The sequence below is a fragment of the Nicotiana sylvestris genome, chromosome 10 (genome assembly GCF_000393655.2).
Source record: "Nicotiana sylvestris chromosome 10, ASM39365v2, whole genome shotgun sequence".
Taxonomy (NCBI): Eukaryota; Viridiplantae; Streptophyta; class Magnoliopsida; order Solanales; family Solanaceae; genus Nicotiana; species Nicotiana sylvestris.
In genome coordinates this window covers 169,161,670-169,187,929 of record NC_091066.1, presented here as the reverse complement: position 1 = coordinate 169,187,929, position 26,260 = coordinate 169,161,670, and the positions used below count along the sequence as shown (strand labels likewise).

The 26,260-nt window shown below is 34.6% G+C and overlaps 2 protein-coding genes across 2 annotated transcripts; both read left to right on the top strand.

The window, feature by feature from the left end:
- Positions 1 to 13,098: 13,098 nt before the first annotated feature.
- Positions 13,099 to 17,703, top strand: LOC104247406 (LEAF RUST 10 DISEASE-RESISTANCE LOCUS RECEPTOR-LIKE PROTEIN KINASE-like 1.2). Its single transcript, XM_009803417.2, has 4 exons — positions 13,099 to 14,028; positions 15,971 to 16,003; positions 16,092 to 16,340; positions 16,433 to 17,703. The coding sequence occupies exons 1-4, from the start codon at positions 13,260 to 13,262 to the stop codon at positions 17,404 to 17,406; spliced, it is 2,025 nt and encodes a 674-aa protein (XP_009801719.1). The 5' UTR covers positions 13,099 to 13,259; the 3' UTR covers positions 17,407 to 17,703.
- A 94-nt stretch (positions 17,704 to 17,797) lies between these two features.
- Positions 17,798 to 22,132, top strand: LOC104247405 (LEAF RUST 10 DISEASE-RESISTANCE LOCUS RECEPTOR-LIKE PROTEIN KINASE-like 1.1). Its single transcript, XM_009803416.2, has 4 exons — positions 17,798 to 20,197; positions 20,316 to 20,357; positions 20,744 to 20,974; positions 21,054 to 22,132. Exons 1-4 carry the CDS (start codon positions 19,477 to 19,479, stop codon positions 22,031 to 22,033), a joined length of 1,974 nt encoding a protein of 657 aa, XP_009801718.1. The 5' UTR covers positions 17,798 to 19,476; the 3' UTR covers positions 22,034 to 22,132.
- The last annotated feature ends 4,128 nt before the right edge of the window (positions 22,133 to 26,260 follow it).

The window sequence follows — 26,260 nt, the reverse complement described above, 5'->3', positions numbered from 1 at the left end:
CACTTACTAAACACTTTACATTGCCCTGTTATTCATTGTATTCTTTTAAGTACATGTTCATTTGTAGGAAAATTCAGTGGATACAATGTTTGGAATATGAGAGGTCTATTTGCTGACTTTATGTTTTTTAATTAAAAAAGTTTATTGTATAGTCTTTACACATTCTTGAAATATATTCTCACAAGATTTTTAATTTATTCAAAATGGATCTTTAGACCGTATTCTGACAGGTTCATAAGTTGCAAAAAGAAAAGTTATCTCTTAAACAATTGTCGCAAAAAGGGACAACGGACGAAAATTGGTATAATAGTCGCCCGTCTAGTCTCTTATACTAAAAATAGCCGACGAATATATAATATATGTATAAATTTATATATATAATATATATATATATCACTGTGTATAATTAATATAAATTGTATATACTGGCTAAAAAAAGTAAACATTAAATATGACCGGTCATTTGTGTAACAATCCCGAAAAAGAACAACGAAGATATTGGGCCAGATAAGTTGGGCCTTTTTGGATTGTTAGCTATGCTCTGCTCGCTACGGGCTACGTAAAAGAAGCTATGATGGTTATAGCCCAAATTAGTAACTATTGTCCATAGCCCATTTTAGAGAATATGTAAATAACCATAGGAGGTTATTGTAAAAATAGCACGAGCTAGCCAGTTTTTGGACTGGTAATTAAAAAATACTCAATGTTTGCAAAGTCATTAAAAAATAATCACTATTTTGTTGCAACACGGAAAGTTCCAGCATAATATACTGGAGATTGGAGCATTTGTGTATGAACTTCCATCATATTATGCTGGACATGTATATTATACTGGAACTCCAGTAAATTATGCTGGTATTATACTGCAACTCTAGTATAATATACTGGAGTTCCAGTATATTATGCTGGAGTATTTTTCGGATTTTGAACAGTGTTTTTGTTCAGATTTATCTTTACATGAAAAATGGCTAAATTTCGATTACTTTTAAAATTGTGGCTATTTTTCAATTATCACTTGTAAATCTGACTATTTTTGAATTTCTCTCAAGGTTGTTTGTTTTGTAGGACTAGGGGAAATTACAATATTGTCAAAGGATGTCACTAAAATGTCATCGTTAATTGTCATTACCAAGGCCCATACTTTAAGGGGTCGTTTGGTAGGCGGAATAATGATACTAACCGTAAATGGAATTTAAGATTGTATTTATCCCTTGTTTGGTTATAGGTATTAGTTAGTGTCAGGATTAATTTTATATTAAAATAGTAAAATTAATTATCTCATATAAAAAGTGGTATAGTTAATTTCACGTGATTTCTCACACTTATAGAATATCCTAGTTTATCCCACCTTTATACCAAACGATCCGTAATAGTACTAATGGGAGTTACCGACTTACGTGTCTTCCATTCAATACGGTTGAGTTCAATTCCGACGTTACTTGTTACGTCTTACCTTTTCCCTCTCCTCATTTAATAGAATTGATTTTTTTTTTTTTTAAATAGGTTGTCAAATTGGGGAAACTATTTTTTTCTGACATTAATTAGGGATGAGAATTTGCTAGAAGAAATTATTAGTAGTAAGAATATTGTGGATGGTTCGTGTTTGAGCAAATAAGTGCTAAACCAATTAACAATGAATTAAAAGCCGAATCTTAGTTGAACTTAATAATTTTTAGACCGAATAAAATAGAGCACTGTGTAACGAGTAGCGCTCAAGAGCATTAAATAACGGATTTAATACACTATGATTGACAATAAATATGATAGCATAACTATGAAATAAATGTAAATAATGACAATGAATGTAATGGGAAAGGATCTACCACTCAATTATTATATGATTGGGATGTTCCTTTTCTCTGACTACGACGTGGAAATGTGAGAAGTCAAGATGGATGTGGAATCTTTGGGATTTATGGATAAAGATTAAACAACGTGTACTTGAATAAATCAATGAATAAGACAACTTTTTCGTATATTCTCTTGTCAACCTTTACAATATGTTCTTGTCAAAAAGAGAAGATCCCCTTTTGTTTCTTATCTCTTCCTATTTATAAGGGATATTCCCCAAAAATCCTAAAAAGTACAACATAAAGAATATCCAAAGGAATATTCTTTATGTCCACTTCTAAACCTATGCTATCGTTACTTTCTTATCTCGGCTGCCCGTTTTTGGCACCAAACTTTGTGAGAACAACCTTCAGTCGTTATATCATGGTCGACTCCGTCTTTTGTCTTACTTATCTGTTACCATTGAGTCACCAAATTTGGACCTATATAGTTCGATTTTTTGTTGTTGTTTGATCATAAGCAAAGGGTTGAAGGGCGGTAGAAAGCTGGGGAAGGAAGGTTGAAAATAATCTAAAATTGATCATATTAGTTGCATAGATAATTAATGAATGAAATGTATATAAAAAAGAAAATACCCTATTCATACTTGCCTCGAGGCTGCGATATAGTGGCAGAGCGCAATACATAATGTATAGATTAAGTATTTACCAAGAGTTTAAATCTTGTCAAAAATGAATTTTAGTATTTAATCCTAACATTCATCAAGATTTAAATCGTGCATCAGTTAATCCTCGAGGATTTCTCGATTATAAGAAGAACAATTCATATTTAGTCCATAAGCATTTGTTGATGATTGTGGAGATAGTAACTAAAAAACATTCTACTTACGAAATGACAAAATTATTTGCATTACTAACTTCTATTGAATTTATTATACATGTCCATTATTATAATTTGAGGATTTTTAAATTACGACCCCATCATATAATATTAGTTCTCTCAAGCTATTTTTGACGAATTATCCAGGTCCACTAGTTTAGATAATGGTCCCAAAAACTTGTCCATCGACGTCTTTATACTTGGGCTAGGTCATTAAATGATTTTCTGGTGCCACTTACAATTTGAAGTTTTATACAGACAAAATGATCATATAAAGATCTTGTGTGTTATTTTTACAAATTTGTATTATATTTTTTTCTATCTTTTGTAAAAAATATGACATAACTAAAATAATATTTGCGATGGATTAGAAAATTAAATCTTCGTCTATTAGGAGTGAGGCGTTCGAGCAATTCGGATTGCATATGAAAATATCGGTTGGATTTTTGATTTTCTGATTGAAGAAATGACAATCCAAATCCAATAAGTTCGGATTGGATTAGATTTTTTAAGTTCGGTTTTGAATTAATCGGTTTGGATATTCGGTTTGAACTTATAAGTTGAGATGTTTCTTCTCTTTACAAAAATAAATATCCAAATGAAGTACTCATGATAAAATTGCCTGAAAGTTCCTTATTCTCATCTCACCACAACCATCCAAAATTCAAATAATAAAATTATTATAAAAAAAATACAATAGAGACATTAATACGGTCGATAAGAAATAGAAATAGTAAAGTCATGTCCAAATAGAAAGTATTCTCATAGTAATATGGTAATTAATATTGAATATATGAGATAGTATCTAATGGGTAGGGTATTGAATTTATTACTATTGACATATGGATAATCGGCAAAATATAAAGTATAAGAATTTTGGATTTTTGGATATCCAAAAATTCAAAGTACCAAATCCAATATCCAATCTGAAATCCAAAAATTTTAAAAATTAAATTTTAAATCCAATCCGTAATCCAAAAATCCAAAAAATTCGAATTTTGAATTTGCCCAAACTATACTTACCCCTACCAAGAGGTTGTGAGTTCGAGTCTCTCCAAGAGCTGGTGGAAAGTTCTTGGAGGGAAGGATGTCGGGGGTCTATTTGGAAACAGCCTCTCTACCCTAGGGTAGGGGTAAGGTCTGCGTACACACTATCCTCCCTAGACCCCACTAAGTGGGATTATACTGGGTTGTTGTTATATTTACCCCTACCGTTTATACCACGTTGTGTGAGGTGGGCAGTGGCGAAACCAGAAATGTTTCTAAGAGTGTCCAGATTTGAAAGAACTAAAAAGAGTTCCTAACAAAGAGTGTTCAATATATATTTCATACACCTAAAATCAATATTTTACTTATATACACAGTATAATTTTTCATAATATTTCGGTAAAGGGTGATCAGTTGACCGCCCTTTATAAAAGGTGGCTTCGCCCCCGGAGGTGGGTATGAAATTTCTAGAAGCAAACGCCAATAAAATGTCAACCATGAGCTAAGTTGTCAGTCTGAAAAAACAAGTTGATCATGAAATTTGGTCGTTTTATTTTTAATTTAGAATTTTTTTAGCGCAAATTCAAATTAGTTGAGTCTCAAAATAAATTTTGAATATCAGATGAAAAATAAAGAGAAGCTGATCAAAATGGTTGGTCTGAAAATTGATTGTGATATTTACGTGGGTGTAAATCATGGGGATAAAACGAAAAACTAAATCAAATTTAAATTTGATCTTTAGGTTCAGTTTCTCTATTCTTGTTTTGAAGTTTGAAGTAGAAATAACGCTTTTCGTCCCTTTGTAATTGTCTAATTCCAATTTAATCCTTATGATATTGGGCTTAGCATATTTAACCTTTAATGAGATAACATGAATGTATATAGCACGGTATAGCTAGTTTTCGGACTAGTCATTCAAAAATAGTTAGCGTTTACGAAATCAATGAAAAATAGCTATTATTTTGCTGCAACAGAGACCGGTCCAACATAATATACTGGAGTTCGGTGCACCTGTGTATGAACTCCAGCATATTATGCTGGACCGATATACTTTGCTAACTTCAGTATAATATACTGGAGACTGGAGCACCGGTGCTCCAAATTTCAGTATATTATACTGGACAACTATACTTGCTGGAACTTCAATATATTATGTTAGAGTTCTAGTGTACTTATGCTGGAACTCCATCATATTATGCTGGAGTTCCAGCATACTTATGCTGGAACTCCAGTATAATATACTGGCGTATTTTCCGGGTTTTGAACAGTGTTTTCGCTTAAATTTATTTTTACATGAAAAGTGGCTAAATTTCGATTACTTTTGAAACTGGACTATTTTTGAACGACCAGTTGTAAATCTGGCTATTTTTGAATTTCTCCCATTACTATTGGAGGCAACAGTCCAAACAGAATGTTGACTACTACAAAGGGCAATTTGGGTATTATAACTATAACTCTTTTAAAAAAAAATTAATCCTAATAATATGGAAAAAAACTGCTCTATTTGTTTCATTTTATATGAATCTTTTTGCTTTTTGAGAGTTAATTTAACTAATCTTTGAAACTAAATTGGATTAGATTAACTCAATATTTTAAAGTTAGAATTTAGATATTTAAAAACTACAAGAAAAGTACTATAACTTGCAATTCTTCTCATGTCAATATAACGAAAAAAATTACTTCAAAATACTGGTCAAAGTTTACACGGTCTAAATCTCGAAAAGTAAAAAGGTTCACATAAACTAAAAGGGAGGGAGTAGATATCTTTCCGACGCATAAAAGAACATAAAAGAAAATTAATTGAATTGGTTTTACGCATGAATTTATCTTACACTAAAAAAATAACTACTCCATTCGTCCCAAAACGAATCATACATTCCGAATTTCGAGGGTGAAACTTCTTAGTCTTAAATATATAAGTATATATCAATTGCTTGAGTTGTCTAGAGGTGGACTTTCCATAAATAGCTACTACAAAATTAAAATTTCTTTTAAACATAGATGCTCTAGATAAACTATATGTAATGCTTGCATATAATCCACTTTACCCTAAGCAAATATCATGGATATCATTATTCCCTAAAGTGGAGCAAGAATGCTTGAGTAGATGGATTTAGACAATTTTGAACCACTTTGCGAGGGAACAATGAAACTTTGACAAATAGAGAATCCAATTGAGTGGCCAATAATGTAAAGAGACAATGACATGTCTATCAAGATATAAAGGTGATGTTGGCTCGCATTAAAGATGTGGTCGAGTGGTGATAGCACGGACTAGATAAACTATTAAGACAAAGGAATATTAAGAAAAAGACTTCAAAAAAAAAGAAAAATTAAAGTGGAAGAGTTAGCAAAGCAGAATAATTCATCATGTGCCAAACACGTGACCGTCACAAAAGAGACAAAATATTTAAAGGATGTAATATGTTATACTATGAATTATCATAGGAATATTAATCTGTATATTTGTAGAAAAATCCAAACATTACTTCAATTCTCACGTTGTGCTTTCCATCTATTTACTGGTTCTTGTGATGGTGTTATATTTTTTTTCTATGATCTTTATTGATGGTACTGATATTTGTCTATTTTCGTATTCCTCAGCCGAGGGTCTTTCGGAAACAGTCTTTCTACCCCTCGACATAGGGATAAGTTCTGCGTACACACTATCCTCCCCAGATCCTACTAGTGAGATTTCACCGAGTCGTTATTGTTGTTGTTATTGTACTTCAATTCTCATTATTCCTTACTCTTGTTATTAGAGTTCTTAAAAGAGAGAAATTATGAAGGGTCAATAAAAAAGAAGAGTTTAAGCAAAAAAAAAAAAAAAAGGAAGAAGAAGAAAGGAGGAGGAGAAGAGAAAAGTTTGAATTTGACCCACCCCCAAAAAAAAGAAAAAGAAAAAATCGACTCAGTAAAATATAGTAACTCAAACATATTACTACTAAATATTAATCATCCATAGATGTTGCTTTAAAAAAAATCTAGTTTCTTTGTTTAGGAGAATATTTTAAATTATGAACAAAAAAAATTGACCCTTCTAGAAAAACTATCAACTTCATGGTAAATAACTCCTAACCTTAGGATTTTACTAGTAGGATATGGATTCCTCCATTTTTAATCGAAAGTCGCAAATTCGAACTTCAAAAATTAAAATATTTCTAGTAGGAAGCATTTTTCCTTTTAATTGTTCTTACGCGGTACGGATTTGAATTAATCATGTTAATAAGTTTTGAATACCGAATGTTATATCACAAAGAGATTAAAAAAAAACTTAGGATATTCATCCTTTCTAGATTTTCCAAAGAATTTGAATGGTAAAAACTATGGGTGTTTATCGGGCTGGCTGGGACGGGCTGAACGGAGAAACCCCCAGCCCATTCGGTTAGCGGGTGGGCTATTAGCGGGCTGGGGATAACGGGTTGTTATAGGGCTGTGATTTTTCGGGTTTTTGTGGGCCCGTACGGGTTAAGGCTCACATGGGCTCGGGCGGGCTGGGCTCCAATTTCTATCTAGGCTAAATGGCGTAGGTATATTAATTCCAGGGTGACCGGGTTTTATTCCCTATAGAGTACCTAATATGATAATATCATTTTTTTTAATTTAAATTTTTTTTTTCTTATTCAATGTTATTGATAGCTAAGTATTTGCAAACTTTTAAGGTTAGAATTAAACTTTGAAGTTTAAAGTTTAAAGTTTTAAATTTGTATTTTAAAATTATAAAATTAAAATTAGAAAGTAAGTGGCTACAAAAAATTATTTAATAAGAGTATAAGACCAATAGGCAAATTCGTAAATGTAAGGAACAAACTCCGAAGGCTTTCATTTATATTTTTAATACTTCAAATTAATTTGCAAGTTCTTTTTTTTTATTTTTGAACTTGCAAATTTAAACTTAAAAGTTTACAATAATTATAAAAAGTAAGAAATAGTACATCACATGCTTTGCATCATTTTTGTAAGTTCTTCCATGTTAACATGAGGTTCTTGGTTTTCGGGATTGGTTGAATCTGAACCATAAACCATTATATCTCCAATTTCTTGGTCCTCCTCTTCGTCTACCTCGTCACGCCCTTGATTTCGCCATTCTGATCTTATCCAATCTCTGAAGCACACTAGAATTTCCAAAGCGTTGTTGCCCAATGAATGACGGGTATCTCCTAGTTGCTACCTTGCTTGGCTAAATGCGATCTCTGATGCGACTATTGAAATCGGCACATTTAGCACGTCTCGGGCCATGGCCGAAAGAACAGGAAATTGATTTGAGTTGCTCCTCCACCAACTCAGCGGTAGAAAATCCTTTGTGAGGGGCTCTGGTGACTTTTGCAAGTAGAATTGTAGTTCACCAATATTCCTGCTACTGGTTTGTTGATGCTCTTCTAGTGTAGACCAAATCTGATAATCTTGAACACAATCATCATCCATAGTTGTTCCAGATGTTGAAGGATTAGTTGAAGGAATATTTGCATCTACAACTGAAGAAGCATCAGCAATGTTAGCATAATAATTATATAAAGTTTGTAAATCTGTGTGTAGCTCAGAAATACAAGTGTCAATATCAGGAGTTTCAGTTGGGCCAATATCCATATAAGTATATAAAGCTCTAATTAATTGGCGACACTTTATCATTTTGATAGTAGGGTTTAAAATAGCACTAATTAGGTAAATATAGAAAATTGGGTAGAAATACTTTTTAAACTTATCTAGCATAGATTCAACAACAGTAGCATATCCTTCTTTCTGCTTCAAATTATGTAGTAAAAGAGAAATTTCAGCAATATGAACTAAACCATTTGAAATGGTAGGATAATAAAGCTCCAGAAAACTCAAGTGTAGCCACATAAATTTTTTGTAAAAATTGTATAACATCATGAATGACTTTCAAAGTTCTAGATGTTAACAAACGGTTAGGATCGGTACAATGAGAATTAACAACTTCAGTTTTAGGCATTCTATATTTATAACAACATCTTAAGAACAAATAAGTATAATTCCACCTAGTAACTATTTCTTCAGGCACGAGTCTTGGTTTTAGTCCATAGTGTACACATTTTTCCTTAAATGCATTTAATCTAGCACTTCTATTATTTCCTTGAATTACACCAACAACTCTCCTAACTAAAGTAATTTCATCTCTAAATAATTCAAGGCCACTCTTCACAATCAAGTTATAAATATGACATGCACATCTAACATGAAATATTTCAGGAATTGGTGGGTGTAGATGCAATTTTAATATTGTAATAGCAGCAGTGTTGTTAGAAGCATTATCAAATGACATACACAAAACTTTTTCTGCAAGATTATAAAATATAGCAACTTCATGTATAGTATTACTTATAAATGCACCAGTATGACTTTGATCTTCATCATATTTAAAAGCAATAATACATTTTTACATACAAAAATTATCATCTATCCAATGGCATGTAACAGTCAAATAATCATTTACATTCACATCACAACCAATATCAGAAGTAAGAGAAACTTTACAAGGAAGACTTGCGAACAAATAACGTATATATGTCTGATATTGTCCAAAAAGCCTAAAGATATCAGCTCTGCAAGTACTTCTAGGAATACCTTTAAACATAGGGTTATAAATTCTTTGAATATAAGTAACAAGATACGGTGAAGAAGCAAAACTAAAAAGTAAACAACCTAAAACAATCATTTTAGCTAATTCTTCCTGATCTTTCTTAATATCGTATTTTTCAAATAACCCACCAGTACTCGGGTTAAGTCTTTGTTGCCCAGATAACTCATCTACTCCCCAATCAAGAGGGTGTTTCTCTTCCATATGCCTACGAATTTGACCCTTTCCCCTCCTTTACCGGGCTCATGTTTATAATGTTCAGTACAAATTTTACATTTTACATAATTTTTTTGATCTTCTAGTCTTTCAAAAAACATCCAATACTTACTTCTTAATCGTCGATTCTTCTTAATAGGGAGAGGAGGCCTACTCGTTGCACCCCTAACATTTTGAGTTTGACTAGCATTACCAGGTGTAGGCGGTGGTGTGTCAAGATTATCGGGTGATTGAATATCATCTAACAAAGCATCTAAATCATCATCTACACCATAATTTTCTTGCATTCGCTCACAATCTACATTTAAATTTTTAGGTGAACTTTCAGAAATATGTGTAAAGCTACTAGAGGAACCAACACCACCTCTTGTTCTTTTTGAAGTTTTCTTACTACCACCTCTAGTGCACGCTTTTTTGGCCGCTATAAGTAAATCCATTATATAAATTAAAGTAAGAAATTAAATTAAGAAATTCAAGTAAGAAACTAAATTAATAAACTAAATTAAGAAACTAATTAATAAAATAAGTGTACACCAAATAAGAGAAAGAGATGGAACGAGTGTACCGGGATTCCTTATGCTGCACTAATTTTGAATTTTTGATATCAAAATTCAAACTTCAATTGATAGACCGAAACTTGATAGTTGATAATACTTGAATACTTGATAATTGATATCATACTTCACTTGAATAATTGATATTTGGTAATAATAATTTTGTAATGGCTAAACTAAATAATTGATGAAACTTGAAATAATAAATAATTGAGAATTTGAGATTTGAGAATTTAAGAACTATAATATCAAGAGAGAATTGAGAGTTTGATACTTGGGAGAGAATTAAAGTAGCAAGAGAGTGAATTTGTGAGAAAAAATGAAGAAGAAGGGGGGCTATTTATAGATTTTGGGGTGGGAGGGCTATATTATTAATGGGGGGGGCCGAAGAATTGACCATTTCTGCAATTTTTGGCCGTTCCCCAACAGTCATTTCTGAATTTGACCGTTGGGAACGGTCCAATTTAATTAAAAAAAAATTTAAACGATAACCGGGCTGCTAACGGGCTGCAGCCCGTGTTCAACCCGTTAAGCAATTTCGGGTTCAACGGGTTCGGGGCACCGATAATCTAAACGTGAACGTACACAACCCGTCCCAACCCGTCCTAATATGAACAATAGCGGGCTGAAGCGGGCTAAAAACGGGTCAGCCTTGCCCGATTAACACCCTTAGTAAAAACACTTTGAGCATAAAAATTGATCGTACTAAAGGTTGCTTATTGATCTAAAAAAGAGAATTTTCATAAAGCACTATCTTTTAGTGGTAATTAGCTATCTATAAATACCATTTGCTATATTACGGATTGTAGATACGTTTTCTGTTGTTATAAGATGTATTAGATGTATTTAAGCTACTGTATTCATGAATAGAGTAGCAAAAAATAGGCGTGAATCAGGGAAGTCCAGTTAATCAGTTGTTGTATTCGAGTGTATTCGACTGTATTCATGGCGTGGAACATGAGATTACAGCTGAACAAATTATTATATTCGACTGTATTCACGGCGTGAAACAGGGGAATACACTGTTTTTAAACGGAAAATGAATCAATTAACATAATAGACTCCTAATATAACTCAACAAACTCAATTATAACACACAAAATTTGTATTTTCGATTATAAAAAAGATTCTCAACCGAAAAATACCCCAAAAACATAGAAATCTTCAGAGAAATTATATAATACATCAGAATACATAAATTATATTAATTAAAAAAATATATGAATACATTCATGGCATATAGCGAGACAGTGAATACAATGAAAAACATAGAATACAACGGGATACATTGAAATACAATGAAAAAAAAGACAGTGAATACAATGAAATACATGAAATACAACGAGATACATTGAATTACAATGAAAAAAAGACAATGAATACAATGAAATACATGAAAATACAGCGTAATACGTTGAAAAACCATTGAAATATATGTAAAAATCCTTATTGATCTTCGGGTACGCATCCAAATTCTGTATTTTACTGATGAAACTATCCATATTTTGAGATCCTTACACTTTAATTTCTCTACAAATTATTAAAATATATACAGGAATTCAACCAAAAAAGTGGATTTGAAAAAAGTGGATTTGAGTTTTTCTTAAACTCCTTGTCGATGAAAGATGGATCGCCGATTGTTGGATTTATGAATCACGTGTTTCAACGAATTTCGACATAGAATTGGCGAGTTTTGCTCTTCGTCCTAATCCTCCTCTGATTTTGTGAATCTGAGAGGTTTTGTTATTATGAGGAAAAGGACAGAGAACATTCGCCGGAGAAGTGCATCATCGATGGAAGAGAGTGACATGTATCAAAATAGAGAGAGAAAGAAAAATAGTGTAACTGAATAGCGTATTTAGTGGCTTAGGGGTATGAGGTAACCAAAATCAGATATTTTGCTACAAACAATTAAAGGTATTTATAGAATATAATTTTTTTAAATGGTATTTTTTAAAAATAAATAAGGTGTTAACCTTTGCTATAGAAGGTAAAAATTCCTCTAAAAAAAGGGTAGCCCCGTGCACAAAGTACTTTGACTCACCCAGGATACGGAGAACGATCGTACATTAGGAGTATGATATAGACAACTTATCCTAATACAAATATTATTGGCTGCTTCCACATATCAAACCCGTAACCTACCGAAATGGAGCAACAAATCTTATTTTTCCAACAAAAAGAATGGAATCATTAAAGGCCCAAATTACACTTCATATAATAAAAATCCAATCTAATTGCTGCAGCAGCCATATGAACAGGAAACCCGTGTCCCACATTTAATATAAAATCAGAATTTTCTTTATCCTCTTATGAATTGACAAATATCTTTAAAGCCGACATTTTGTATTACTATTTCAAGCTAAATAATCATTAGTCAAATAGAGTTTATTTGGTCAATATATGCAACTTAATTGCTAAAAAAAGAAACCGAAACCTTTTTAATCGTTTTTTTTGACAAAAAATAATTTTGTACTACTTTAAAAAAAAAGTTACATAAATGAGTAAAACGCAGTATTATACTGCGAATTACGTTAACGGAAATTTTGCCGTTAAAGTAATTCGCAGTATTATACTGCGTTTTACTTAAAAATATTTTTTTTTTGTAAATCGCAGTAATATACTGCGTTTTACTAAGATATATTTGTAAAACGCAGTATAATAATGCGTTTTACATTAAATAATTGCGTACCAATAAAGAACTGACATAACAATAATTAATTAAATAACCTGTGATAATTAACTATTTTTGTTATGTCAGTTCTTTATTGGTACGCAATTATTTAATGTAAAACGCATTATTATACTGCGTTTTACAAATATATCTTAGTAAAACGCAGTATAGTACTGCGATTTACAATTTTTTTTTTTAAAGTAACACGCAGTACAATACTGCGAATTGCTTTAACGGCAAAATTTCCGTTAACGTAATTCACAGTATAATACCACATTTTACTCATTTATGTAATTTTTTTTTTTAAAGTAGTACAAAAGTGTTTTTTGTAAAAAAAAAAAATGATTAAAAAGGTTTCGGACTCAAAAAAATTGACCCCATTTAAGTTTAATCTTGAACCTTCAACTTTCTAAGGTGGATACAAAGTCAACTTTTGTATATCAAATGAATCCATTTTTTTGCTAACAAAAAGAAAAATCCAAGAAACACCCTCATCTCCCTTTAGTGTATTTTTCATTATCTACTTGTTTAGTTGTATATTTTGAGCTGTTCAAGATTACAAATGAACCAAGAAAACAGGTATATTTTGATAATATCATTTAACCTTTGTATATTTTCCTTAATCCTAGGTAAATGTTCTGGTGTTGATCCTCAGTTTGTAGCATGTCAGCCAATAAATTGCAAAAATGGTCCAAAAATAAGTTTTCCATTTTATATTCAAGATGAGCAAGAATCTTATTGTGGATATCCTGGATTTGGGTTAAATTGTAGTGAACAAGGTTTTCCTGTTGTACATATTACTGCAAATGATTATATAGTTGAAAAGATTTCATATCAAGATCATATTTTTCAGCTGAAAAATTCAGTCTTTAATAGTCCTAGTAGCAATGGTTGTGTTTCTGAGATCAAGAACATCACACTCGATAATCGCCCTTTTAAGTATGTGAATGAATCAAGAATTTATTTGTTGTCGAAGTGTAATGAGTCGATACCCGAGCATCTTTTGAAGCACAAGATTGGTTTTGGTTGTGGTGAAGAAAATAGAAATGAATGGGGTGTTGCTATGTTTGCGGAGGATGAAGGCTTTGAATCTGCATTACAAATGTGCAAAAATCATGTAATGGTACCAGTGGAAATGCTTGGAAATGAGGGAAGGAATCAAGTTCTTGATTATCAATTGATGTTGAGAAGTGGTTTTAGATTGAGTTGGACAGCTAGTAATTGCAGTGAGTGTGCAGAAAGCGGAGGGCGTTGTGGATTTGAAGAAAAACCTTATCAATTCAAATGTTTCTGCACTGACAGGCCTCATTCCGCGAGTTGCAAACCTACCAGTAAGCCTCTCTCTAGTTGTTAATTTCCAGTATAATTATTCAGAATCTTATGCTATGATTAGGCACCGCGTTGTAGGTTCTTTTCGTGTGATTACCAAGCGCTTAATAAGTATTGCTTGATGATCTAGGCATCAAGATACAGCTGAATTGGAGATTTGGATTATGCTGTAGATGATTAATGATGTGTAAAAACAACAAAATTTATGCAGCCAAGGAAATATCCTTATAGCAGCTAATAACTTATCTGATTAATGGTGTCTTGTTCTTATTAAACTATGCATTTTGGGGTTTGATCTTTTGTCTTGTTAATCCTTTGGTTACACCAGCAGTATTTTGTTAAGTATATGAGGATACAAATTGAGGACTTCTTTAATTCTTTTCTCAATCTAATAGGCCACTTAATCTCCTTCTTTATTAACAAGTTCAAGTTTACATTTTGAGTACACAATTGTAGAATCAAAAGGTCCTTTAAATGAATAACGCTTGTGATCATCTATTAGTTGAGCTATATCTGAGTTAATTCATGTCCAAGATGTCATCTCGAATGATACATATGAAGAACTAGGCTAATAGCTTGCAAAGATTTATTGAAGTAGGCTAACATGAAGTTGTTAATTCCCTTTGAACTTGTATTCCTTTCCCTGTATGTATCTTCAACAGCTTCTTCACTAAACTCCTCAATGGTACATTTCTGCACTATACAGCATGGAGAGTAAGTACCCTTCTATGGGGTTAAATTCAGTAAAATTGTTTAAGCGCAAGTCTGGAGGATAGTGTAGCAATTCTATATCATGCTCAAAACTTGAGCTTAATCTGTTCAACAGGTTCAATATCTTAAACTCATTCTTCTTTCAAATCCTTGAAAAGATTAGGCTTTTACTTGCTAACTAAGTTGCTCCGATACGGCAGTTTAGGTGCCGCACCCGTGTCGACACGACACTAGTATGGGTGTGGGTATGGGATCCCTATCGGATCTGGTCAAACAATTTTGGGTACTTTGACCATGACAGACGGAAAAATTCGAGACAAGATACAATTTAATTCCCGAAATCAGAACCAAAATTAGTACAAATTTGAAGAAAATAGCATACTTTATTTAGGATATCAATCCTTTACTTATCTACAACTTGAGAATAAAAAAGAAATCCACACTTTACAAGTTGTACATAAGTAGTGCACAATATTTCTCATAATTTAGATATATTTTTATATTTTTATTTTATTTTGAATTATTTTTAGTCGGATCGCCGCACCTGGATCCATTTCTCCGAATCTTAAAATTTACATTTCAAGGGATCCGACCTCTAGATCTGCACCCGTGTCCGAGCAACTTTCACTTCAGATCACTTTTAAGTTCTAGCAAGGAGTCAAGAATTGTAATTACACAAAGTAAGAAGCTTCAGAAATGCAGGACAATTGATTGTGTGCCTACACTGTTTCAACCTTTGATCCTATCTTTCTTCCAATGCTATCTAGTTAAATGCATTCTAAATAAGAATCTTTGACTTGCAAAGTTTTCTTTGATGTTGTCAAATGTTCCATGCTATGTATGACTGGGAACATAAGATAATACATGAAAAGTGAGTAGGTGACTGTTTCACTTATTCAATTGCCTGAAGAAAGTTCAAGGTCAAAGGGTGCTAACTTGTCTAAGATTTTGACCTATGGAGTTTTACTTATATAGGGAATTTCTGATGCTTGTTCAAAATCTGGCACTAGAGGAGGTCCGTTTCTTACTAACACTTGGATCGTATGGCACATCCCGCGAGCAGTTGCCTACTGATCCAAAGCCAATATTCTTATTCAAAAATGCATGTCCTTGTATATACATTTCTATCCACTGAAACATTTCATATGTTCTCTTTTCTTCCTTGTCAGATGCAGATCATTGCATTTCTGTACTACCTCCTCCATGATTTGTCTGACATTACCTCATTTTCAGGGAAAAATAAGTTGGGATTGATTCTTGGCTCAGGTAAGTTAATGCTATATTGTTATCCCCTACATCTGAGATATGATCATAGTTCCAACATCTTGTTAACTTTCATTTTTGTATTTTTCAGTTTTAGGTGGAGCAGTGTTAATAATCTTGGTGGTCGCCTTCATTGTCTGTCGTTACAAGAACGAACACAAAGGTTGTTTATTCTTCCAATCAAGAAACAAATTTTCTGATCCTTCCTCAAATTATGACTATGAGGGAGGTAGTAATTATGGCGTCCCGGTCTTCTCGTACACTGAACTTGAAGAAGCTACTAGTAAATTTGATTCCTCCAGAGAACTAGGAGATGGAGGTTTTGGAACTGTTTATTACGGTAAGAATCTTGAAAGCAAAAATAGATGTTCGAATGACAGGAATAGGTAACTAAATTTATACAGCTTGCTAAATTTGTACATTCCTTACTAGGTAAACTTAAGGATGGGAGAGAAGTTGCAGTGAAGAGACTTTATGAGCACAATTGCAAGAGAATGGAGCAGTTTAAGAATGAAATTGAAATTCTCACTCGCCTAAGGCACCGGAATCTTGTTACCCTTTTCGGTTGCACACCAAAGCATAGCCGTGAACTCCTCCTTGTTTACGAATACATTTCCAATGGAACAGTGGCTGATCACTTGCATGGTGATAGAGCAAAGGACGGATTCCTTGCGTGGCCTATCCGCATGAATATTGCTGTAGAAACTGCTTGTGCGTTGGCTTACCTCCATGCATCTGACATAATACACCGCGATGTGAAGACTAGCAACATACTCCTCGACGAAAATTGTTGTGTAAAAGTTGCAGATTTTGGGCTTTCAAGACTTTTTCCGAATGATGCTACTCATGTCTCAACTGCTCCTCAAGGGACAGCAGGATATGTCGATCCAGAATATCATGAATGTTACCAGCTTACTAATAAAAGTGATGTTTATAGCTTTGGTGTTGTCCTTGTTGAACTTATATCATCAATGCCTGCTGTTGATATTACAAGGCATCGACATGAGATCAATTTGGCTAACTTAGCGATGAAGAAGATTCAAAAATGTGCATTCGATGAGTTGATTGATCCGTCACTGGGATTTACATCAGATGCAGAAGTTAGGAGGATGACTACCTCAGTAGCCGAGCTAGCTTTTCAATGCTTGCAGCTTGAGAAGGACTTCAGACCGTCAATGGATGAAGTACTGGAGACGCTAAAACATATTCAACGCGCTGATGATATCAAAGATGATAAGATAAAGGAAAAGATTGTCAATGAAACTGAAGCTACAAGTGAAAATGTCCCTCCTTCTCCTGCACTCGATAACGTTGTACTGCTGAAGAAGAGGCAAATACCGCCTTCACCAATTTCTGTAACTGAAAAGTGGCTTAGTAGCTGTGGCAGTAGTAGTATTAGCGGGTGAAACTTTTACACGCTTTGCGTTCATCTAAAAGTACTTGATACAAATATGTACTGAAACACCCATTGCATCATCTGTAAAGGACAACAACAACAACAACATTCCCAGTATTATCTCACACTGTGGGATCTGGGGAGGGTAGTGTGTACACAGACCTTACCCCTACCTTGTGAGGATAGAGAGGTGGTTTCCAATAGACCCTCGACTCAGGAAAGCATAAGCACCATCATTTGTAAAGGAATCACCAGATTATCTCTTTCTTTGTATGTTTATATTAAGTACAGTTTTTTTTGGGGGAAATGGTAACAAGTTTTATATTATTAAAAACACAAAAGGCTGCGTAGGCCATAATTACAAAGTGAAGGAAGCAAAAAGGTATGAACTACCAAAAAGTATCTTCTACCTTATAGAGACTCTAAGTACTTCTAATAGAGACTCAGAATCATCCATATATTCCTGTTTACACCAGAAATAGAACAGTATGGTACAATTTAGTTTTATCTTCTGGATTGAGTTGCTTTTATCTTCAAAACATCTTGAATTCCTCTCCATCCAGACAGTCCACCATATGCAAGCTGGGATTATGCTTGAGCCGTGGAAACAGCCTCTTGCAGAAATGCAGGGTAATGCTACGTACAATAGACCCTTGTGGTCCGACCCTTCACCCTTTCTCGGACCCCGCGCATAGTGGGAGCTTAGTGCATCGGGCTGCCCTTTTCTTCTTTTCTGGTCTGTTGATCATTCAACTCTGCCAAAGTTTCCATTGGCATTGTTTCCAACTCAGGCCTATCATTGCTAGAAAGATGTCCCATAATTGTGCAGTCATTTTGCAATTTAGAAACAGATGGCAATCTCAAATTTTCCACACAAATGGCCATCAGAACACAGTGACATTCCCCTCCTCTTCAGATTTTCTTGAGTTAAACAAGCCTCCTTTGCTACCGGCCAAAGAAAGCATGCCACTTTGTATGGAACGTTTACCTTCCATATGTGCTTCCACAGCCGCTGTTCAAACTATTAAGTACAGTTTCTAATGTAGAGGATTCTAACTAGTGAAATGGAGGTGCTCTCCGCGCTAACTTACAATCATTTCCGTAGACTGTTATGTTCACTGTAGTTTGGCTCGACGTCCAGGAAGGCAAACCTTCATTTTTGTCATTGTCTTCTTCTGCCTTTCTCTTGGTAGAATCAAATCAATCTATAGCTTGACCGTCCTGGAAGCTGAGAATTGGTCCAGATACAATATACCTCTTCATTTAATGAGCTTACGCAATAGACCTTTGTTGTCCGTCCCTTCCCAGACCCCGCGCATAGCGAGAGCTTAGTGCACCGGGATTGCCCTTTTTTACACATTTACCATGTTATCTTAGCTTTGAGGTTGCTTATAATGAATATCATCCTCTTTACTCAAGACATTTGACAGAAAATATATAGTATATGGAATGCTTATAACTAAGTATGGTATGTGCATAAACAGTCAGTAATCCTTGCATATTAATTAAAAAGATATATGTCGTATATTCACAGGTTCAATAAGTTTTTTCCAGATTAGTTGATAACAGAATATCTGCCCTTCCAGGATAGGAGTAAGGCTGCGTACATTCTACCATCTTCAGACCCCACTTGTGGGATTGCACTGGCTTGTTGTTGTTGTGGATAATAGAATACCTTTACAGTTCACTAGAAAATGACCTGTAATTGATATACATACCAACTTCCCTTTGTTTCATGGAAATATGATGTGAGCCAAAATACTTACCTTCAGCTTCAGAAGGAAGATACATGCTTATTAGACTGCTTAAAATAGACAAAATGAAGCAGAAAAATCTCTTAGATTAAGAGTCAACAAGTCAAGTCTTTACATTATAGTCAATGAGGAAGAAAAGTGGAAAATTCTTCCATCTTGTCCCTCACTTGATTCTTGTTTGCTTTCCTCAAAGTCTTTGTAAAAAAATTCCAAGTCAACTGATAGAAAAATTAAACCAGATAACTAGGTTAATATTGCAGAAGAAACCATTAACATCCTTCTTTTCTTGTTTTCTTGCTTTTTGAGACCATATAGGAGTAGATAGTATGGCTTCTACTTTCTTGTTTTTGTGTTGTTTACTGATCTTTAACCTATCTCAACTACAAGGTAACTCCAAATCCAACTGCACCGAGGAATTCGAGTGTGGAAATCTTGGAGTTATGAAGTTTCCTTTCACAAATTCTAGCAACCCCGAGTGCGGATTATACAAGTTTGATTGTCAGGCTAAACCATATCCAAAGATTGAATTTGGTAAACACAAGTATGATGCTTTAGTGAAGAAGAGTGATTTTTTCCTTCTTTCAGATCCTGAGTTTCAGAAATACTTAGAAAAAAATAGTTGCAAGTCTTTTGACAAAAAATTCTTATTTCCAAACTCCCCTTTGATTTCTTTCCAAATTATTCCTAACTTAACTTTGTACAGATGCAACCATAGTCAGGACATCATGCAAAAGAAAACTGATGCCCTTTTTCATGATTTTGAGAAATACAGTGAGTGTAAAGATTTCAATGTCTATTATCATCATCCCATTAAAACATTGGGAAATTCTAGTCATAAGATAAGTGGCAAACTTCCAGATCACTGTTCAATTGTACAATTGCCAATTCCTTTGCCTACACCATCAAAACCATATGCTAGTAACTTGTTTGAACTGTTGACTTCTAATATTCTTCTAGAATGGGAGTTGTCTAAAGATTGTCATCACTGTCTTGACAAAGGAGGGAAATGCCTGATCGGTCGCGAACACAAATTTCATTGTTCCAAAGGTATAAGCAACTGAAACTTACTATTGTATCAACCCAACTTTGGTGGTAAAAAATTCTTGTTTTGCTTGTTTTCTATTGAGGTTTGCCTAAAATAGCTGTTCTTTTTCTTTTACTGCAGGAAAAAGAGGAAAAAGTAAGCTGAGAATGCTTCTGGCTGCAGGTAATTATCTGTTAACAGCAACAAACCCAGTGTAATCCCATAGGTGGGGTCTGGGGAGGTTAGTGTGTATGCAGACCTTACCCCTACCTTATAAAGATAGAGAGGCTGTTTTCGATAGACTCCTGGCTCAAGAAACAGTGAAAATAAAGCAACCAAGCAACAAACAATAGTAACAACAATGTAATATGGTAACGGACACAAATGACACATCAAGTAATAATAAAGAACCATGAATAAGAAAATACAAGAATAGTACTAGTGCTACTGGTAAACCTAGGTAATAGTATGTTATTAACAATATTTGTTGCCAATAACCACATTTGTAGTTTAGAATTAGTATATTTCAAAAGAATCAGATTTTGATTACTGTATCTTCTGTTTTCTAGTTTTTGGTGGAGTTGGTTTGATCCTAGTATCTTCCATTATCATCCTCTCTATCTGGCGTCGCAAGAGAGGGAGGAATGGTTCTACACAATTTCGTCGGGAGCTTGAGGTAGAGAGCAGATATTTTGGATTTCAGGTTCCAGTTTTTTCCTATGCTGAACTTAAAGAAGCCACCAACAATTTTGATCCCTCTAATGAGCTTGGAGATGGAGGTTTTGGAACTGTATATTATGGTAAGTATAGCTTTAAATATAAGAATTATGTTAAAAAGAAAAAACTCAGTATCTCATTGTTATTGCATGTTATATTTAGGAAAACTATATGATGGAAGAGAAGTTGCAGTAAAATGCCTATATGAGCACAACTGCAAGAGAATGCAACAGTTCATAAATGAAATCGAAATCCTTACTCGTTTGAGGCACCAAAATCTTGTGTCTCTTTATGGCTGCACATCAAGACGAAGCCGTGAACTTCTCCTTGTTTATGAATACATTCCTAATGGAACAGTTGCTGATCATCTCAACGGTGAAGGAGCAGAAGAGGGATTGCTCACGTGGCCAATCCGTATGAGTATTGCAGTAGAAACAGCCAGTGCATTGGCCTACCTCCATGCTTCTGATGTGATACATCGCGATGTCAAGACTAATAACATTCTTCTTGACGATAACTTTCGTGTCAAAGTTGCAGATTTTGGGTTGTCACGACTTTTTCCTAACGACGTTTCTCACATATCCACTGCTCCTCAAGGGACACCAGGATACGTCGATCCTGAGTATCATGAATGTTATCAACTTACTGACAAAAGTGACGTTTATAGTTTCGGGGTTGTCCTTATCGAGCTGATATCATCAATGCCAGCTGTGGACATAACTAGGCATAAGCATGAGATCAATTTGGCTAACTTGGCGATAAACAGGATACAAAGATGTGCATTTGATGAACTGATTGATCCATCACTCGGGTTTACATCAGATACACTTGTTAAGAGAATGACTATCTCTGTCGCTAAGCTAGCTTTTCGATGCTTGCAACTTGAGAAAGATATCAGGCCAACAATGGATGAAGTATTGGACATTTTGAGAAATATTCAGAGTGGAAAATTCCAAAATGAGAAGACATTAGAGACTAGTGCCAGTTTTAACTTAATCAAGTCTAAGAGTGTTAATATCCCTCCTTTTTCGCCTGAATCAGATGAAGTTGCACTGCTCAAGAAAGTTAAGTTCTTAAGTCCATCAGATACTAATAGTGAGATATGGATTAGTGGCTCTACTACAACTAGCACTGGTGAGTGAATATCTTAAGAATTTACAAAAGAATGTATTTTCAGACTTCAGAATCTACTATAGGCAATGTACATATAATAAATATGTTATGCTACTTTTGCTTTTTAACTGTCAATGTTCCTGAAATTATTTCCTTTCTAAAACATCAATGTGTTTTTGGTCTTGTTCCTGTGCCTTAACACAAGCTACTGGCTTCCAAGTTAAAAGTTGGAAAAACTGAGGAAAATGTTGGGATCGATGTTGCGGCCAAACGCACATGCAAGTATACGTGGTCGTTAAATAATAAAGTGACTAAAAGCCGGATGTCGAACCCACGAGGACTTGTGATTAACTATTAACTAAATTAGACTATCCTAATTATGTAAACAAGAATTAAACCTAGAAATATTCGATTCTAAACTAATCAAAATAAAGGAAAATAAATGGTGAACTCTGAACAAAAGGATAACAGATTTTTTATGTTATCAATGTGATGAAAACGATCTAGGGTTATGGGATATCTAATAATCATATTGTATTCTTCAATTGAATTAACTAATTAATTTATCTGGTTTATTGGTTGATAGGGTTAATATTGCTCATGTAACACTTCTCAAATTTATAAAAAAAATAAAATAAAAAAATTCGAAACACGCTATTTATAGAATTAAATTATTATTATAATTTTTTTCTTGCCTATAGTGAAAACATATAGATATATACACTTAAGTAGTTGGATGTACAATTAGGAGAATATTAATAATTTTGTTATTATTAAATATTAAAAGTAGATATAAGTTATTACTAGTTAAGTTAAAACCAAAAAAAAAAAAAAAAGAAATGGGAAAACAAATAAAGAAAAGGAAAACGTGAAAACAAGTCCTAACCCATAAAGGGTGATGGACTGCAAAAGAAATAAAAAGGTTTTAGGACTAAGAAACAGAATACGCTGAAACGTTGAGTTAAAAAAGGGGCCCTCGTTCACGCACAAACGCAGAATTGTAAGACAGAGTCTTGCTGCTCAATACTCCCGCAGGCAACGCGAAGTTTAGGTTTCTTTACAAGTCGCTAATTCTTGAACTCAGGTATGTAAAATCCCCTATTATCAATTACCCTACAGTAGTAATAGGTAAGATTGAATAGCTAATTCCCTTCTTCCTCTATATCATCAATAAATTTCATAATTAGGTGTAGTACTTGAAAATTAATTAAAATACACTGGTTATTGTAGAATCAATTGTTTGATGGATATAAATTGGATTGGAGTTTACGTATTGGCTCGAGAAGTTTTGAGGTGAGTTGACATAACCCTTTACTAAAGTGGTTTAACTCACAAAAGCACACATACAAGGTGTTTGATGAATTGCTTAAAAGAGTTTATCTTTATTTAATTAGAGCGACTGAGTACCCATTAATTTAGAATTGTTCTAGCAAAAGTTTAGATGATCTATTATGCTATATGTGCTTAAATTTTCAGATTTTTGTGTTATTCTTATATGTTATTTTCATGTTGAAGATTATGAAGAAGAAAGAGTCTTTAGAAATATTTTTATATGTTTATTTCATTCTTATTTCTTGCTTTACATTTAAGGGCACCAATATGAGCCTGTACATAATGTTCTATAAAGAAAAGATTTAGATTTGAAAAAGTCACAAGGAAGAAGTTTTAGAAAGAAAAGATTTTTGGGGAGTATCCGTTATTCTGAGAAGGGGTCATCGTCCAGGCCGAGGGTCCTGACCAAGGCGTTGACTTCCTGAAACTACTTGTGCCAAAGTAGGGAGCATACGAGCCGAGGGTCTCGTTGCTGAGAATTTACTTAGCCATGCTAAGGTATGATACATGAGCGCTGAGAACCATGAAGCGAGTGGCACCTCGTGGATTGGGCCTATTCGATCAGGTTGGGATCGAACCCATGCCGATCACACGGTGACTGAGACAGAATTAAGTCAGGATAGTTGGAACTCCCAAAGTATAAAGTGAAGTATTTCTTTTAAAGAAAGAAAAAAAAAGAATTTCTTTTAGAATATTCATAAATTGCTATTATGCAATTATTTTAGAATTATTCTTATAAGCTTTATGTTTTACATGCATTTAGAACCTTTGCTCGTAATGTATATGTTATTAAAGTTTCTCCCCCTGCTGTTGAGACTCACTGAGTACAGTGGATGGTACTGACGTTCTCTTTTGGGAACCTACGTTGGTCTGCGGTACAACGTAGGAACCGGATTTGCAGGCGAGCAGGCTACGAGTTAGGACTTCCTTCCCTTCCAGTGATATTGGTGAGCTCCGCTTTTGTTCGTGGAGTATTCTTAGAGTCATTTTCATTTAGCTATTTCTTTGTTTATCTAGAGAACTGACCAGGAAATCTCATGTCCTGAGCAGTGCGTCAGTTCATCAGTAGAGGCTTCATAGACATAGTCATTGGGTTGAGATTCAGATGTTATTTTATAATAACTTAGCAGTAATTCAGTAGTTACTATGAATAAAGCTTTGGAGTTGATTTATTTAAATATTTGAATTAATCAAAAGTATTTGGTTATAGTATTGCTTTGTTGCATATAAAGTTTGGAGTTATAATAGGTATGATAAGCAGAGATGGTTCGCTCGGTCATGTTTAGTGATCGAGTGCCGGTCTCGGCTTGTTCAGAAAATGGGTCGTGACAAACTTGGTATCAGAGCCTCAGGTTTATGGAGTCCTAGGGGTCTATGAAGCCGTGTTAGTAGAGTCTTGTTTATGTGTATGAAGCGCGCTATACTTATAAACAGGAGGCTACAAACATTTAGGAAAAATCTTTTTTTTTCCATACTTTAGATCGTGCAGTAGAGCCTACCTCTAAGAAATTATCTAATGTATTCTTTTCTCTGAAACTCGCAGAAATGGCTCGTACTCGCAACTCTGACACCGACACTCAGGATGCTGCTCAAGAAACTATTGCTACTATTGTGGCTCAAGGCATAACTAAAAAGGCTCAAACTCAGAAAAGGAAGGGTAAATCCACAAGGGGGTTCAAGTACCCCAGGTTGAACATGAAGAAGGGGTGGAGCATGATGAGCAAGTACCTCAGGATCCAACGCCAACCCCAACAGCAGCTCCGACTCAAACAACTATATCCCCAGAGGTGGGTCAGATGTTCAATGCAGTCAACAGTGCTATGGAGATGTTTAAGGCCTTTATGGCCAACCAGAACGAGAAAAGAGATAAGATTCCACCTCAAACAAATAGGTAGAACAATTCTGAGCCCTCAAGAGTGAATGAATTTCTGAAGTTGAGTCCTCAAGTGTTCCATGGTTCTATGGTTGATGAAGATCCAATGTTATGGATGGAGGGTGTTAAGAAAGCCCTCCGAGTGATGAAAGTATTTGATGACAAAGCTGTGGAGCTGGCTGCTTACCAGCTTAGAGATGTGGCTGGCGCTTGGTTTGAAATGTGGGAAAAAGAGAGAGATGAAGATGATGGTCCACCTACTTGGGAAGAATTTGAAAAGGCCTTCATGGCTAACTTTATCCCAGAAGAGGAAATAGCAGCTAAGGCTACAGAGTTCGAAAAACTCAAGCAAGGGAATAAAAGTGTGCAAGAGTACTACATGGAATTCATAAGGTTAGCTAAGCATGCTCCTCACATGGTTAAGACAGAAAAAGCAAAGATTCGCAGGTTTGTTGGCGGTTTGGCTTACCACATTAAGGATACGACATCAGCTGCAGCGGTAGGAATGACAGCTTTCTCATCTGTTGTGGGGTTCGCCAAGCACTTAGAAAAAGACAGATAACAAAGGAGAGAAGAGAAAGAGCATAATAAGAAATCCCGGACAACAGGCAGGTTTAATGGTACATCCAGCGAAGGCGGAAGGGATTCCTCTAATAAGGAGTCATTAGCACCAGCTCAGTTCAGTCATCAGTCAGGTGGTGAGTCTTCCTTCAGACGTACTCAGAGTAATGGAAATCAGTCTCGCAAGAATCAGAATTTTAGGACATCATCCTCACATAGCCAGAGTCATGCTGAGCAACATTCACACCATCAAAGTCTTTGTGGAACATGTAAGCGGCAACATTCAGGTCAGTGCAAGCTCGGGTTTCATGGTTGCTACCATTGTGGAGACATTGGTCATATAAAGGCCAACTGCCCAAAGTTGCAATGTAAGTTCAGTGGTGGATCAACTCGTCCTTCTAGTTCCTCAGCTACGGCAGTTGCACCACCTCAGGCTCGTGGTTCTCATAATCAGTCCGGGCATGGAGCAGGCAGAGGTGCAGACCGAGTT